Genomic DNA, 18,313 nt, shown 5'->3' on the forward strand with positions numbered 1-18,313 from the left:
TGCAGATTTTTAGTTTGGTATGAGTGTGTGTTTAAGATATTTGTAGAATGGTAGGGACATTTATTTATTGTTAAATCGATGGATACATTAAGAAATAATGAATAAAAAACACTGGTACATGTCGCGGACAAATTTTAGAACTAGTATTCCGATAGTTACATAGCACAAAACAGACAATCTAAAAAAAATACAGCTAAGCAATATAAAACAAAACGTATGCACACAATAGATAGAAAACAGATTGAGCAATACGAATTTCAACAAAATCAGAAAGCGAACCTAAATATAACAGAACATAACACTTATTTAGTACCAGTTTTGTGTAGATGCACATAAAGGAAAACAAATATATTATATTGACAAAAAAAAGTAAAATCACAAAAATACTGAACTCGGAGGAAATTCAAATCGGAAAGTCCATAATCACATGGCAAAATCAAATGACAAAACACATACAAAACGACTGGACAAGATCTGTCATATTCCTGACTTGGAACAGGCATTTTCAAATGTAGAATTTGGTGGATTAAACCTGGTTTTATAGCGCTAAACCTCTCACATTGTTGACAGTCTCATCAAATACCGTTATATTTACAATGATGCGTGAACTAAACAGACATAATAAATAAAATAGTCAAAATACGGGTACAGCAGTCATCATCGTGTAACAATTTTAAAAGGTTTTTGAAAGATGCTTCATTAAAATTAATTATTGCAAAAAGGAAAAATTCAATTTTTAAGTAAGACCTGTACGTACACCAAATGGGGGAATAATTGAATGTTGTTACTTCTTAATGTTTATCTTTTTTCTATTGGGATTGGTTGTTTGCTATGCTAAATTTTGTTTATTAACATAAACCCATGCTTTGTTTATTAAAGGAACGATATTCGTAACAATTGTATTTGTAATATTATCTTCATTTGTTTTTTTTTGTTCAGTTCCAGGTATTTGTATGATCACGAATATAATAGTATTGAATATGTTAATACTTGATTATAAGCAAAAACAGTCGTAAAAAATAAACCGAGTGTTTCAATAACCATTGAAACATGTTTCTTTATATATATATATATATAAAAGAAGATGTGGTATGATTGTCAATGTGACAACCATCCACAAGAGACCAAAATGACACAGAAATTAACAACTAAAGGTCACCGTATGGCCTTCAACAATGAACAAAGCTCATACCTCATAGTCAGCCATAAAAGGCCCCAAAATGACAATGTAAAACAATTCAAACGAGAAAACTAACGGCCTTATTTATATAAAAAAAATGAACGAAAAACAAATATGTAACACATAAACAAACGACAACTACTGGTTACAGGCATTATATTCTAATTCGCCAGCTCAAACGAATATAAATTATTTAATAAATAAAACAGCACATAAATAGGATAAGTGTGTCTACAGCTGTAGAAGCCTTTAATTTTAATTTTACATTCAATATGATTCTCAAACTAAAGTCCTTCATTATAAGTTCAGGCACACTACTAATCCAATCATACACTTACAATAAAACAGCAATATACAGTAACACAATCAAAAACTATCTACAAAAGAGGAAAAATTCATATTATATTGACCTGAAAGAAGTATAATATTGACTGAGGACGAAGTCCGATGTCGATATACTTCTTTGGGTCGATATGTCCTGTATTGACATTTTACAAAGGCTATATTTGTTATATTATTAATTTCAGACCATTATTCATATTTGTATCTGAATCGTCATTTGATTTTGTTTGAATTTTATAGATATCAGATTGTCTCCTTGACAATAACAATAAATTAGTTGTTATTCAATTTATTTATTTTTTGTTTTTCATCTAATGTATTTGAAGATATTTTTTCGTCAAAAAATCGATCATAGATATCATTTGTTTCAAAACGTTTAACGATATCCTGAAATTCATTACATGACGTCACAAAGTAAATCGGTTTTTATATATTCTAAAAATAACCGTGCAATATGATTTTTGCTATCCGCCGTTTTCTCTCTACCTTCGAAAATATAGTTTAACATGTGACTATCCCTAAACGAATCAAATTTGTTAAAATATACAAATTCATAATATAATGTAATATATGCATATACTCCTATGAACGGTGGGTGGGTTAACAAAACAACGAATGCTATTACGTTGAACTATAGGCAAACTTCGAAAAACTTTATTTTCTCAAACTAACCCCTTAAGTAATACCTACTCATGCTTTTGTCGAACATCATGAGGGCATATACCCGTAAAACCGGCATTACGGGTAAATGCCATCCAATCAAATTGAACATAAACACACACCACGTGCTTGATATAAACACACACACACGTGTTTGTAGTAAACAATCACTTTACGGTTACAACGTCATGTGACCAATAACTTTAATAAATATATTTATATATCACTATTTAAAATTCTACTAATCAGTTTTAAAGAGATCGAAATACGGCTATCGACAGCTTGTAATATAGCAGATCTACACAACAGTAGCGGATGCAGGGCAGGATAATCGTAGAGGGTGTATGCCACCCACAAATTAGGAAAGACATATAACGTTTTTAGCATAAAATCGTTCAAATAATTTTTCTCTCTTGGTAAAATGGAATTACGACCCCCCCCCCGGATCTGCCCCTGTTTGTACAATCTTCTTTCGAATACTGATTATTGTATGGACGCAAATCGTAAAAGCTAAATTATCTGTCTGTACATAATCATGATAATGTATGTTTGTTATGCCCCACCTACGATATAAGAGGGGCATTATGTTTTCTGGTCTGTGCGTCCGTCTGTGCGTCCGTCCGTTCGTTCGTCTGTGCGTCCGTTTGTCCCGCTTCAGGTTTAAGTTTATGGTCAAGGCAGTTTTTGATGAAGCTGAAGTCCAATCAACTTGAGGCTTAGTGCACTTGTTGCCTATGATATGATCTTTTCAATATTAAAGCCAAATAAGACTTTTGTACCCAATTTTACGGTCCACTGAACATAGAAAATGAAAGTGAGAGTTTGAGGTTAAAGTGTTTGGTCGAGGTAGTTTTTGATGAAGTTGAAGTCCAATCAACTTGAAACTTAGTACACATGTTCCCTATGATATGATCTTTCTCATATTAAGGTCAAATTAGATTTTTTACCCAATTGCACGGTCCATTGATCATTTAAAATGATAGTGCGAGTGGGGCATCCATGTACTTTGGACACATTCTTGTTTTAAAATAATTCATATGTTTAAGGAGTTGAATAAAAAAAGACACCGAACTCTTAGAAAATTCAAAACCACTGTGCATATTTTTCCTGGCTAGACAGTAGGGTATGTTTCTTTTTGTATGCGCTGGATGGCAGGACTGGAAGTTTAAATACTGGTGTGTGTCAGTGTCTTTATAATGCGTATCCGTTTTAAAACCAGTGCCTCCTTTAATAACCATAATATCCAGGAATGATAGTCTGTGAGAATTTACTTCCATGGTGAACTTTATAGATGTATGGAGACTGTTAAGAATATCCGTTCTTCATCGGATTTTATCCAAATGATAAAGCAGTCGTCAACATATCTTTTCCAGGAGGTTTCAAATTGCCTGGCCATTTCTATATCAAATGCATTCTCAATCTCCTGATACAATTTCTGTTCTAAAAAACCCATTACTAGTGTAGCGTAAGTTGGGACAAATTTTGTACCCATAGCAGTTCCTCTCGTTTGTGTATAATTTTTCCCATCAAAATAAAATGTATTGATTTCCGAAATGAATTTTACGGAATCTAAAATGAAATCGATGGTAAAACGACTGGATATTGCTTCTCTGTTTTTCTTTCCAATATTTAACAGCTGTAACACCCAAACCATGAGGTATATTAGTATACAAACGTGTTACATCGAAACTTACAAGACTGGCATTCTCCAATGCAGTCTTTCGTAGATGTGATAAATCGATGTCACCTCTAATGTAAATTGGTATATAGAAACATAAAGGTTTTAGTATTCTGTCGATAAAGTTACTTAGGCGGTGAGTCGTACAAATTGGGCAAGTCCTTAAGGGTCTCAGTTTAAGATCTGCAGGGTTCTGAAGTTTAATATATTCATTATTTTCAAAATTGCTCCTTGACTGTTTTTTTGTATTTCTTTGTATTTATGTATTTTTGGCAGACCATAAAAGTTGCTTATACATTTCCTCACTTATATTCGTCGATTGTTTTTTCAAACTGACTTTGAATATTGTATGTTGGTATAAAGATATCTTTTATGGAGTTACAGTATTTAAGTTATGATGTCTCGTTTGGGTATACATACAATCTCTTTGGTACATATTTCGTAACGTCAACTTCCGTTATATAGAATTCAATGTTTACCAAATGCACCTTCATCGTATTCTTTGACATTTCATTCAGTGACCAATTTGGGGAACGATAGTTTGTTTTACATTACACATTTTACTGTATAGAAGGTTTTAAGAATAAGGTCAAACAGTATATCTGATTATTGTCAAACTGGTGTTATCGACATTAACACAATTGGCACATGCAATAATTGGGTATATTGGTTATCCTATATATTCAATGTAGTACCTAAAATACATATTGAATTGTCAACCATAACTCAAGAACATATTCGCAATGTGGCTTTCAAATGCATATGGGTATTGATTATGTCAGGAAACAAATTGAAGAAAAATGAATCCAAAATTGACAAAAGAACCAAAATGTTTACAAAAAGTAAAACATATTACAAAACGATTCAATCAAAAACCGTATATCGTAGAATGACAGACAACAAAAAAAAACAACAAACAAACAAAAAAGAACAAACAAACAACAGTTCATAAAACACAAATTAGTTAGCTAAAAACATGACCAAATCAAACATCATAGGATACTTTGTTCGTTTTATTCGTTAATGTTTTTTTATGGAAATAGTCACTGAAACATGCGTGTTACTATACTTGTCAGCATACGTTTAACGTTCTGTACCGACTGTTGTTTGTACAACATAATAAATGGATAAGCGATATCACATTATTGCTATACGAAATATAACTTAAAATATTAAATAAAAAGCTAATTGGACGCAAAGAGAGGAAATATTTTAACCATATGGAGCCGTTGATATAACTTATCATTACTGAATTGATCGCAGACAATGAGGTACAATGTTCACGTCTTGTATTCTTTGTGCATCGGTTTGTGATATTCAGTACGCCTGTCACTAAAAAACTATTTGTGCTTGTAGAGTATGCCCTTATATTTTTACAGTTTTTGCTTGTAAGAGTGCTGTCTACTTATTCCATTTTCATAAATAATGTTCTTTTTCTTAAACTATTTCTATGTTATTTTGGTCTCTTATGGAGAGTTGTCTCATTGGCAATCATGCCATATCTTCTTTTTTTTATATCTGAATTAATAATATGTTCTTTTATCAAACTTTGTTAGTTTGCTAATTGCAATTAAAGGGGCAAGTGCTCCGATATCCTATACGTTTGTGTTTAACCCGGCTAAACGTACTGTCTATTGTTTAGGTATCTGATCTCTTAATGTCCGTGGTTAATGTTTGACGTGGGGTTGATGTCTAAATGAAAAATATCCACATTTACCTAACTTTTTATTAGGGAAATAAAACTGGAAGACACAAAATACAGGACAAACATATTGAGCAAACGTTACAAATGCGTTTATATTCAAATCATTACACAAACAGTCATACAAATCCAGTTATGCCTTTCCTTTTTCTGTTTTAATTCATCTCTTATTATCTGAAATAAAATAAACACACAATGACTTTATATATCGAACAATCATGATAGTAGATGAAGTTGTGGTTAACCAAAATATATCAAAGTATACCTTGACTTAAAATTGTTGACTTAAAAATAAATTGTTACTTGGATGGAGAGTTGCCTCATTGGCACTCATATCACATCTTCCTATATATATTTGCACACGGACTGGTCATATTGAAAACACAAATAGAGGAAACGCAGGCAAAAGTCAGTTTTCAAGAAAACAAATAATGTAAGCGTTCTATTTTGTAACATGTGAAAATGGTGTAAGGTGGAACTGAGAGATCACATCTTCAAACTTAACAAAACTATTTCCTCCATCTTCCAGATTGATTTTCGCAATAGACAGAAATTGAATTGGCTTCGCAAAATTGCAATGAATAACGACAATTAATGACAAAGACGAAGAGGTTTTACGTAAAAACTGTATTGCTGCAAATGTATGTGTTGTAATGATTAATTTTAGCTAACAATCTAAATTAATGCAACATTAGTTTACCAATTCCCAAAACATATCAATTTGATAAAGACGACGAATCAGGGGTACAGAAAATAATAAAAAAAACCTTCGGGGATATCATAAAGTATGAATAATATATTCAATTAGTTTTTGTATAATCATAAACAGACAGAGTTTAGTATGTTGTGTCCATACTATTGTTGAATCTATTTAGCAGTATGGTTCTATATATTCATCTTAAGTAGTTAGAAATGTTTTGACCCCATGTTTCCGGATGAAACGGATGTGACATAGTTCAACAGTTAATGAAACTGCAACGGAAATAGTCTTTCCGGGTTCTTTTTTTTTTTGCCATGGCGTTTTCAGTTTTTCTTCAACTAATGATATTTCCTTGCTTATGGCAGTTGTTATCTTATATTTCGTTTCTGTGTGTGTTGCATTGTCGTTTGGGTTTTTGTTGCACCTCAGTTTTTCTGTTGTTTCGTTGTTTTCCTCTGGTTTATTTGTTTCCCTCAGATTTAGTTTATAACCTGGATTTTTTTTTCTTTTAATCGATTTGTAACTTTTGAACAGCGCTATACTACTGTTACATTTCTTAAGGTTCCACCTTTGTTTTGAAACGAGAAGAAAGTAAAAGGAAACCTTGTACTAACCAGCTTTTGGAATGACACACACACATGAATTTTTCTCATCGTTTATAACGTCAAGTCCTCTATCTTTGCAGTCCTGTATTATTTCTACGCTGCAGTCAGGGTTCAAACTCCGTTTACTTATGACTGAAATGATTGATAAATAATACTAATAATTTATAGAAATACATACAAATTATAATCTGAAAAACTATTTATAATAGGAGATACCAATTTATGACAGGAAATATCAATTATAACAGGATATACCAATACAACTTATCGCTATTACCGGCTGACCCGGCCGCCTGAACTTTTGACGTCAACAACAATCACTTTTCCATTGTGGCGTCAGAGATTTTGTTTTATGACGTCAACATTTTACGGGAACCTGTGTGATATTTAGTAATGGCGGACAAATAGCGATAATGTGTACTATAACAGGAGATAACAATTGATAACAATTATAACAGGAGATAACAATTATGACATGAAATACAAAATTTAATAGAAAATTTCAAGTATAAAACAAATATTGGAAACAGATAACATCAACAGACTCCTATGAAATGTTACGATACAAATGAAGCCCCCGATTGAAAAACAACAACAAAAAACAACAACAACAAAACGAACTTTTGTGTAAGTCTGTATGTTACATTTAGTTTTGAATTGAATATCTTATATTTTTAAGTGCAATGTTGTATTCCTATAAACATTTGTATAATTACCTATTAAGCATTTTGTCATCGATTTAGAGAAGGACAATTAGTTATGAACACTAGCTATAGGTGTCTAGTATTGAAATATGTATATTGATAGCAAAATACCTTTTAGGTATACAGTTAATTGGGTTGCTTTCTTATGTCAAATACTAAACAGTTCCTTTATTTTATTAAGGGAACAACCATTTAACTTTAAAAAGGAATGAGGGGAGGTTAAAAATTTTAGACAATATCAATCAAATGTTTTTTTTTTTTTTTAAATTTAACACTATTATAATGTATGATGATTTATATTCAGAATATTTTTTTTGTCATCTGCTTGCCCACAATTTTTGAATCAGAATATTTCTTTAAGCAAATATTCATACCCCTCTCCCTTGAAATGAAATGGTCGTTCCATAAATACATTTTACGATTAGAGATTCATCTATCAAATCTTATTTGAATGTGTTCAAATTACATTGCTGCAATGTTTTCGTAAATTTCGTAAAGTATTTCTTGCAAATACATTTAAAACAAGCGAATCTACGAGCTACTGCTCACTAAAGATACCCCCGCCGCAAGTGGATAATTTTAATAGTTTAAAAATATGCAAGTGTTCGGTAAATACGAAGTTGTTACTGTTTAATCTGTAAACGCAGCACACGGTATAGCTGACTTGTATAAATCCTAAAACCAAATTTCAGAAATCCTTGTATGTTCCCGAGAAAAATGTGACGAAAATTTTGAACTTGGTTATTATGTGTAAAATAATACAAGTGTTCGGTAAACAGGAAGTTGTCGAGTGATGAAACTGAAAACGCATCAAACGGTATAGCAGACTTATGGTAGGATTGCCAATACGAAATTTTCCTATAGAGACCACAATTACTCCACAATGAACTTAAAATAAGCAACTGCAGGTCACTGTCTGTACGGCATTTTAAAAATGAGCAAAAAACCTTACCGCACAGCAAATTATCACAGGTCAGGTAATGATTTTTTTTTCAAACAATTCAAACGGTATTTATGTACAAACTAACGATCACTAACACTAATTAAATATGATATGAAACGACAACCTCTGAATAAAAGGCACATTTATTTGGACAGGCACATACAGAATGTTGCAGGGTTAAATTAGTCATCAAAGGTACCAGGCTAATACGCATTTCGTCTCATAAGACTTATCAGTGACGCTAGGATCAAAATAGTTTAAAAAAAACCAAGTAATAAACAAGTATAAAGTTGAAGAGCAAAATTCCAAAAACGTCGTTGCAAGTACGATGAAGTTATAATCTATGCCTAGTATAAGAAAATCCTTAGTATTTCGAATAATTCATACTTTGCATACAGTAGTTAATTTATAAAATGGACCATATAATTGATATTCATGTCATCACCGAAGTGCTGACTACTTGGCTGGTAATACTATTTTGGACGAAACGTCCAACAGCAGTGGCATCGACCCAGTGGTGTTAATAGTTATCTACCGCGTTTCTTCTCTACACGACTAATCCGTATTTTAACCTGATTGCTACTATTATATTCAATAATATAATACTTAACTATAGATAGAGCAGTTGGATCATTATTTAATATAAAAACTGTAGAGAACACATATGCAAACTTACCTAAACCACCAGCATTTTGATGGACACAGATCAAAATCAAGGAAAGCGTAATCAAATACTTAATCATTTTTGTTAGTATTGTGTGTAGTGTGCCAGAATGCTTGTAACTGCAAGATACTGACCATTGCATTTATATATGGTGCATAAAAGTATAAGTCGATAAAATGTCTTATAAAGGTCTTTATCTCAACACAATTAACTATAGAAACATCATTTATGGCGACACATGACGCTGGTATGGTACCTTTTATAATATAATGCTTTTTACGTTTCGCAATTAATGTTTTGACAAAAGTACATGGGCAACACAAATTCTAATCTATTTAAGCTGTTCAAATATAATTCAAATATTTTGATGGGATAGTGTACTCTTTGATCATAACGCTTGAAGAAAATTAACAATCACGTAGACATCTAATTTATAATGAATCATTGTAATTTTACAAAAAAAGCAATGAACGGTAAAGCTGTTGTTCAGATATTCAATTGATATGTGTTTGCATAATACGTTCAATGTATTCATTTACAACAATAAAAACATAGATATGCACATTCTGAAGTGAGAATCAATCTGATCGTTTTCAGTATTATACATTAGTAATTAGAGAAGATGCATTATTGAATGTCTCTCGTCATATTACAATGATATATTATATAAGAATGCGTAGGACTGGTTTGATATACAGTGAAACCTGATTAAACCGAACCCTGAATAAACCGGAAACCTGTCTAATCAAAACTTGTTCTGAAGACCAATCATATCACATGTTATGCATTGTGAACCTGATGAAACCGAATACCGTCCAAAACCGAACGAAATCTCAAGTCCCGAAAGGGTTCGGTTTAGTCAGGTTTCACTGTAGTTATCAGTTTTAGCTGTTATACATTTTATATACAGTGAACGATTACATGAATTTTCATTACTAAAAGCTACTAGTTCAGACATACTGCAGTATCTTTTTGATTCATTAAGCAAAATTAATCTGCACGTTGTCTATAAAAAAATATGCACTAACTATAATTTTAGAATTGATGATCTGTTTGAGCAGTTATACAAGAAAACTCGTTTTAAGTATACCGTTGTGCCTCAAAAGAATGAAAAAAAAGTAACGAAAATATCGAACTCAAGGAAATATCAAATCGTAATTCCCTTATTAAATGGCAAATGAAAAAATAACTAAAACACCAAAAAAAAACGGGAAAACAACTGTTACATTCCTGACTTGGTACAAACATTTTCTTGTGTAGAATATGGTGGATTAAACTGCTTTTGTAGCTAGGTAAACCTCTCACAGTTATGTCAGTCGAATAAAATGTTATCGCAGTGACAACAATTTGTGAACAAAACAAAGAGACTTAAAAAGGTAAACATGTCAAAAATAGGAGTTAAGCATTTATGTGATAATCTGGAACTCTATAACACAAACAAAATATATTTCAACAAAGACAAACAAATTAGGATAGCCAAATTATTCAACAACAAAAAATCAAATGAGAACTCTATTCCGAATTCTTTTTTAAAGCTAAAAAAAGTTTCTGTTTGCCTAGGATTTAAAAAAGAGGGACAAAAGATACCAAAGGCAGAGTCAAACTCTTAGATAGAAAATAAACTGACAACGCCATGGCTAAAAATAAAAAAGACAAACAGACAAATAATAGTACAGAAGACACAAAATAGAACACTAAAGTCTAAGCAACACGAACCCCACTTTAAACTGGGGGTGATCTCAGGTGCTCCGGAGGGTAAGCAGATCCTGCTCCACATGTGGTATCTTATGTTATTTAACGTGACTTGACAGATATTTAAAAAGGAGATCTATTCGTAAATTGAATATTAGTTATTTGCTGCTCAATCAAGATTTGTTCAAGTGGTTTTATTTAAATATCAGAAGTTTGGTATGAAAACCCATGAGACAACTCTCCATCCAAGTCACAATTTGTAAAAGTAAACAATTATAGGTTAAAGTTTGGTCTTCTTCATTTGTTTTCTCTTATTTTTGAGTGTTATTTCACATTGCGATAAGACGTGTCACGGTACTTGTCAATCCCAAATTCATGTATTTGGTTTTGATGTTATATTTGTTATTCTCGTGGGATTTTGTCTGATGCTTGGTCCGTTTCTGTGTGTGTTACATTTTAGTGTTGTGTCGTTGTTCTCCTCTTATATTTAATGCGTTTCCCTCGTTTTTTGTTTGTTACCACGATTTTGTTTTTTGTCCATGGATTTATGAGTTTTGAACAGCGGTATACTACTGTTGCCTTTATTTAGAGGTCAGACCACGAATTACTCCCACCAATTTAGAATGAATGTAAAATTAGGCCTATTCTGACACGAAAAAGTACATTTGATGTCCTTGTTTACTAAAACATACCAACAGATATGCAGGAATGAAACTTTTGGTGAAAGAGAAATAAATTTAGACCATTTTGAACCAACATTTACTTGTCTATAACTTTGCACTAAAAATTGAGGATTAATGCGCTCCATAGTATACTAATTTAAGATTTCCAGAAAACCAGAGGTTATTTTTGAGTACCTCTGTTCGACGGTCAGTTGTTGTTCTTAAAAGGCTTTTGAGGTATGTTGAAAATTGGCATGTAGAAAGCTGATACACGTACAATTCAGGATATACCTGGTTTCTATAAGGTTAAACTTAAATGTGTTTCTTTGTCTAATACGTTCTCCTATTTATTTGTATTGTAGTCCTGTAATATTATGTTGTCATTTCAATTGTTAATTCTAAGTATAAGATTAGTTTTGTTCGGTTTTGAAGGGTTCTTATAACAATCAAATTCAAATTTTCACACTGTTACATATTTTTTGGAGGGATTTATTCAACCCGAAAAAGTTTAACAGATTTGATGATATTCTTTTGTATCAGGTCGATTCCTATTTGAAGAATTTCGAAGCTCTTTTGTTAACGACTGTCATACAAGTGCAAGGTTGAGTGCGATAAAACCAGTTCAATCCAACATTTTCTACATTTGAAAATGCCTTTTCCAGGTCAGGAATATGACAGTTGTTGTCCATTCGTTTGATGTGTTTTATCATTTGATTTTGCCATTTGATTAGGGACTTTACGGTTTGAATTTTTCTCGGAGTTCAGTATTTTTATGATTTTACCTTCTATACTTATGTAAAGATAACTTTTATTTGTTTAGTTTTTAGCTTTCATAATGAAGATAAATTGTCAGATTGTTATTATCTGTCTCAAAGTTTAACTGTCACATTAACCGTCATTGTGTTAAATTTGTGCTATGGTATTTTTTGTATTCTTGTCTTCATGTTTTCTAATATGCTTTTACTGTATGCCTTTTTGTGCTTCGTTGTTGCTATTTGTGTGTTGTTATAGTGATTAAGATTGTAATGGCCTGACCATTAAGTATAACCGACGATTGGGCTCAAGGAGAAAAGACTATCAGGTGCTGATACTTTAATTATGAACCAATCTGACATATGGTAAAAAGCTGAAAAACAAATAAAATACAATTTTACAATATGTTCAATTAATGTTATTAAAACGAAATGTCAAAGGTAATAGATAGCACAGTCCGTTGAATCCGGGAAAATGTTGTACTTTCAAGAGCAGTTAAATTTCCAGTGTTTCACGGAGAGAATGTTCAAATATGTATAGAGTAATTTGAAGGCTTCAAAAACAATGTTGTAAAGTTAACTCACTCTGTGGTTAGCCACGAATTGTGTCCTAGATGACGTTTGTCCTTTGAAAAGTTCTCCAGAACTGGTATGACCTTGCAATGTTCGGTTTGAGATCCGTGTGAGCAGGGGAAAGGTAGCGATGATACGATGTTTTAATGTTCTTATGAGGTTAAAGATGAATAATCCTCCTAGACTGGAACACATAAATAGATTAAGAATATAATCAAACGAACTGTATAAATTACGGAACGGTGTAACAGAATACTCCCCGTCTGATGTCTATCTGATATCACTATTCCATAAGTATTCCAGATGTGAATGTCACTATATAAATCCAAAATATATACAAATAATTACACAGAGTTGTTCTCTACGAGAAGAATCATGTCCACGATAGGGCGTGTGTAGGTTGTGGCTTTCTCATTAACGATTACTCGCACTTCTGCTTTTCGGACATGTTCGTCTGAACTTTTAAATGAGTTCACTATGATTCCAACGGGCCATTGGGTACGGCAAATGTTTTTGTCCTTTAGAAGAATGACGTCTCCTTCGATGAGATCACGGCGATCTTCGGTCCATTTTCGTCGTTGTTGTAGTAACGGCAGGTACTCTTTCCTCCAACGGGACCAGAAAACACTGGCAAGAGCCTGTACTCGTCTCCATTCAGCAAGACATAGATCTCGTTTATCGAATTCTCCGAGATGATCTGAGGTGAATACGTAGTCGGTTTTCTGTGTCAATAACATAGCCGGAGTTAATATTAACGGATTTTCTGGATCTGTTGATACCGGTACCAGAGGTCTAGAGTTCACTATTGCTGAAACTTCTGCCATTAGTGTGTTGAGCACGTCATGCGTTAGGCTTCTTCCGGCTGTATTTAGAAGCATAGAATCAAGAATTCTCCTGGTGATACCAATCATTCTTTCCCAGGCTCCACCCATGTGGGACGAATGCGGTGGATTGAAGATCCAAGTTGTACCAGAATTGTACAGAAAGTTCTTGAAGGGTCCATCTTCGACGTTGATTGAGTCAATCTTTAGATCGTCGATTGCGCCAATAAAGTTTGTTCCACGGTCAGATCGGAAAATCTTAACTTGACCTCTTATAGCGGCGAATCTTCTAACGGCGTTTATGAAGGCTGAAGAGCTCATTTCCTCGATTAGTTCGATGTGAACAGCTCTAGTCACTAAGCATGTGAAAAGAATTGCCCAACGTTTTGAGTTTGCGTATCCACCACGTGTTTTACGTGAAACAATTGTCCAGGGTCCAAATGTGTCTATTCCAACGTTGGTAAACGGAGGTGACGGTTCAAGACGGTCCTCTGGCAAATCAGACATGATTTGACACTCAGTTTTTCCTCTTAGTTTGCGGCATATCACACATTTGTGAATGAGAGAAGAGATCAAGCGCTTTGCTCCGACGATCCAGAATCCTGCGGATCGAATCGCTCCATCTGTGAAGTGGCGACCTTGATGTTTTATCTTGTCATGGTAGTGTCGGACTAATAATGTCGCTATATGATGGCGTCCAGGGACGATCAATGGTTTCTTTTCACGGAGGTTTAAGTCAGATTTAGCAATACGACCTCCTACTCGTAATAGTCCTCGTTCGTCCAAAAACGGATTTAAGTTAGCTATCGGGCTCCGCTTATGAATTTGTTCCCGACGTTTAATGCAATCTATTTCTTCTCCATAAACTTCCAATTGAGCAGATATTAAGATGAAATTTTCGGCATTCGAAAATCCTTCCAGAGAATTCACTGGTGCTGCTTGTTTTGACCCGTGTAAACGGGAGAAACGTTCTAAAAAGGCTATCGCTCGCACAAGTGATGTCCAGTTTGAGAATCTGTTGAATCTTTCAGTTCCGATACCTTTATGTTCAAGTGTGGCAAATGTTTTTGCAACATTAACAGTTGCACGAATTTCTCCATCTTCCTCTGGATCTATTAGCTGATATATGTCCTCAGAATTCTTCTGTTCTGAGGAAAGAAGTTGTCTTGGTCCCAATAACCATTCACTGCTATGAATTTCGTGGGCTGGTACGGACCTTGTTCCCGAATCTGCGGGATTACGGTTAGTTGGTACGTAATTCCATTGACTTGGAGAGCTAAATTTCCTTATTTTCTCTACTCTATTGGCGACATAGATAAAGAACCTTCTTGTCTCATTACTGATGTAACCTAAGACAACTTTACTGTCTGTGTAGAATTTCACGGTGTCTATATGTAAATCTAAATTATCCACAATGGTTTGTGTAATCTCAACTGCTAATACAGCAGCAGATAATTCAAGTCGTGGAATAGTGTGACCACTCGTTGGTGCAACTTTAGCTTTCCCAAGAATGAACCCTATGTTAGGTTCACCACTACTGTCGGTCGTGCGTAGATATGCAACAGCTGCTATGGCTTTTTCTGATGCATCAGAGAAGACGTGCAACTCCTTTGTGGCTGTTTTGCTGAGATACGGTACGTAGGTACGTGGAATGCGTAATGTTTCGATAGCAATTAGAGTATCTCTCCAAGATTTCCACTCCGCTGCTGTTTCATCAGAGAGAGGTTGGTCCCAATCGACGGTTTCTGATACTATTTTCCTTAATAGTAGTTTCCCTTTTATAATCACAGGAGCCAAAAATCCAAGAGGATCGTAGAGACTGTTTATCGTCGATAAAATTCCTCTCCGAGTTATTGGTTTGTTTTCAGATGATAATTGAAATAAGAAATTGTCAGTGTTTACATCCCAACTGAGTCCAAGGCTACGTTGTAAGGGTTTACTGTCGCATTCTAAGTCTAGATCTTTAAGATTTGAAGCCAAATCACTGGCATGAAATGCAGACATAACTTCCGCACAATTAGAGGCAAACTTGTGAAGGCGTAAGTTTCCATATTTTGCTAATGCTTGCTGGGTATCCTTCATGAGCTTAACAGCTTCCTCTTTGGTAGGACATGACGTAAGACCGTCGTCAACGTAGAAGTCTCTTGTAACAAAGCTAGTCACGTGACTGCCGAACTCTTGTTCTGATGCCTGAGCTGCTTTTCTGAGTCCAAGCGTAGCAACGGCAGGTGACGGACTATTTCCAAAAACATGAACTCTCATGCGGAACTCGACAAGGTTCTCTTGTAGGTCGTTGTTTTTATGCCATAAAAATCTCAGATAATTTCGGTGGTCTTTTCTCACTACAAAGCAGTGAAACATGTGTTGAACGTCTGCAGTTACTGCGACCATTTCTTTCCGGAAACGCAGCAGTACTCCCAAGAGATCATTGGTCAAGTCTGGACCTGTTAGCAGGACGCTGTTGAGTGAAACTCCATTACATTTGGCGGAAGAATCAAACACACCCCTAATCTGATCGGGTTTCTTCGGGTGATAAACACCAAACAATGGTAAATACCAGCACTCTTCATGTTCGCCCAACGGTGGTGCGAGCTCTGCATGATTATTATCTAAGATTTTACTCATAAACGTAAGAAAATGTTCCCGCTTTACTGGGTTTCTATTCAGACTGGCGTCTAACATGTTAGCACGATGAAGAGCCTGTGGTTTGTTGCTTGGCAATGGCTGTCTTGGCACTCGGAACGGTAACGGTGCTACCCAACTTCCTTCCGAGTCTCTGACAAATTCGTTGTCCATCTGTTTCATGAACATTTTGTCTTCATATGACATTCCAGGCTTATCATCGTCCATTGTTTTTTCAAAGAGTGGCGATTGTAAATCTTTCTTAACGGGGTCTGTGTAGTTTTCCCGAATGTCAAATTTGCTTGTACATGATTGAAACGTTGAAGGTTGTCCTGTAGGTAAAATGTTAGTTATTTTGACATTTAACTCAAGAGGCACATGCTGCTTGTTAATGCAAGTTTCTCCTATCACTACCCAACCCAGTTTCAATTGTTGTGCATATGGAGTTCTGGGTGGTCCTATGCGCTGGTCAAGGACATGGTGTGCCTCTATAAGGTCTCTGCCAATTAAGAGAAGAATTTGGCAATTTTCCTCTATTGGTGGAATGCTAGCCCTAAGTTCTCTTAAATGAGGGTGATGCATTGTAACTTCAGGAGTAGGTATTTCGTCCCTATTATTGGGAACATGATCACATTCAATCAGTACAGGAAGATCAAACTTGCCATTACCATTGATTGATTCCATGACGAAACCTCTTCCTCTTTTCCCGGAAGTGACTACTTTGCCGGAGCATGTTGATAGAGTATAGTTCTCCGGTTTATCTTTTACGTCGAAAAGATTGAAGAATTCAGGTGATGCTAGTGACCGGTTGCTTTGGTCATCAATGATGGCGTACATGCGAATAACTTTGTACTGGTTATCTTTGTGATAAACGTTCACAGGAAGTATTTTAGCACACGATTTCCCGCTATATGTATCTTTGCAGATCTCAGTACAGATAGAGTTAACTGAGGTTGACTTAGTTTCAGCCGATTCTGTAGGCTCCCCGCCGTAGGCTTGCTTAGGTATGCTTGACTGAGAACTTGCAGGTTGCTGTGGTCTAGTGATGTGTAGTGCGGTAGTGTGTTGTTTACTTCCACATTCTTTACAACTTATGCGTGCATTGCATTCCCGGCTTCTGTGTTTGGTAGAATCGCAACACTTGTAACAGACATTGTTTTCTTTCAAAAGACCTTTGCGTTCCTCTATTGACTTGGCTCGGAACGCTCGACATTCATTTAAGGAATGCTTTGTATTGTGCAGAATACAAAGACCTTGTTTGCTGGCGTCTCCAGATTGCTGCTCAACCGCTGTTTTATGAGTACCAACTTTAGTCTTGGGGTAAGACGTGAACCTTGGCGCAGCACCTTTTGTATTTGGTGTGACTTTTGACCCAAAGATTAATCCAGGATCGTTTTTAAGGTTCATCATAACCTTTTGGCTAAAATGGCCGTATTTACACCCCAAATTTTACTCTGAGTACAGACTAATCTATACACCTGCATCAGTTTTAAGGGATGGCAGGAACTAGATATATAAATTTTAAATGCATTTTTTTTTCAGAAAGTTATAAACTTTTCTAGATTTTGCTATCCATTTTTTTTCGTTCCTGCAGAAGGTGCTTCGTGACTCAGCTCGATCTTAACAGGAATTTGTTTTTTCTTTTGAGGTCCTGTTACTTCCTTTACAACAGTTGATACAGGAAGTTTATTGACGAAATCTTGCACACGCTGGAGCGGGTCTTCCTTTTCATCAGGAAGATCGCTAAATGCTTGGCTGCCGTCGTATTCTAGGACACGAGCCTCGGCTTCTGCGGCTGCAGCTTCTCTTTGTGCTTCTAGAATGTTCATAGCAGCTTTAATTTCGGCCTTTTCCCGTGTTGCACGTGCAGCCTCCTGTTCCATTAAAGTTTTCCTGCGTATGGCCTCACGTTTCATTTCAGCTCTCTGGTGTGCAGTCTCGGCATTTCTACGTATAGCCTCTTGCTCCGCCTCGGCTTTTCTGCTTGTGGCTTCTTGATCTGCTCTGATGGCT

At 34.9% G+C, this 18,313-nt stretch overlaps 1 protein-coding gene and 1 long non-coding RNA gene across 2 annotated transcripts; both read right to left on the reverse strand.

Moving 5' to 3' along the window:
* Window positions 1-5,568: 5,568 nt before the first annotated feature.
* Window positions 5,569-9,340, reverse strand: LOC139494981 (uncharacterized). The gene is made up of 3 exons (XR_011657229.1): window positions 9,191-9,340; window positions 6,877-6,999; window positions 5,569-5,736 (listed from the first exon to the last, which is right to left on the reverse strand). It is a non-coding gene; the product is annotated as an uncharacterized lncRNA (long non-coding RNA).
* A 4,192-nt stretch (window positions 9,341-13,532) lies between these two features.
* On the reverse strand, window positions 13,533-17,707 carry LOC139494577 (uncharacterized). The gene is made up of 2 exons (XM_071282737.1): window positions 13,762-17,707; window positions 13,533-13,579 (listed from the first exon to the last, which is right to left on the reverse strand). Exons 1-2 carry the CDS (start codon window positions 17,705-17,707, stop codon window positions 13,533-13,535), a joined length of 3,993 nt encoding a protein of 1,330 aa, XP_071138838.1.
* Between the last annotated feature and the right edge of the window lie 606 nt (window positions 17,708-18,313).

Source organism: Mytilus edulis, chromosome 11 (assembly GCF_963676685.1).
Source record: "Mytilus edulis chromosome 11, xbMytEdul2.2, whole genome shotgun sequence".
Lineage (NCBI taxonomy): Eukaryota > Metazoa > Mollusca > Bivalvia > Mytilida > Mytilidae > Mytilus > Mytilus edulis.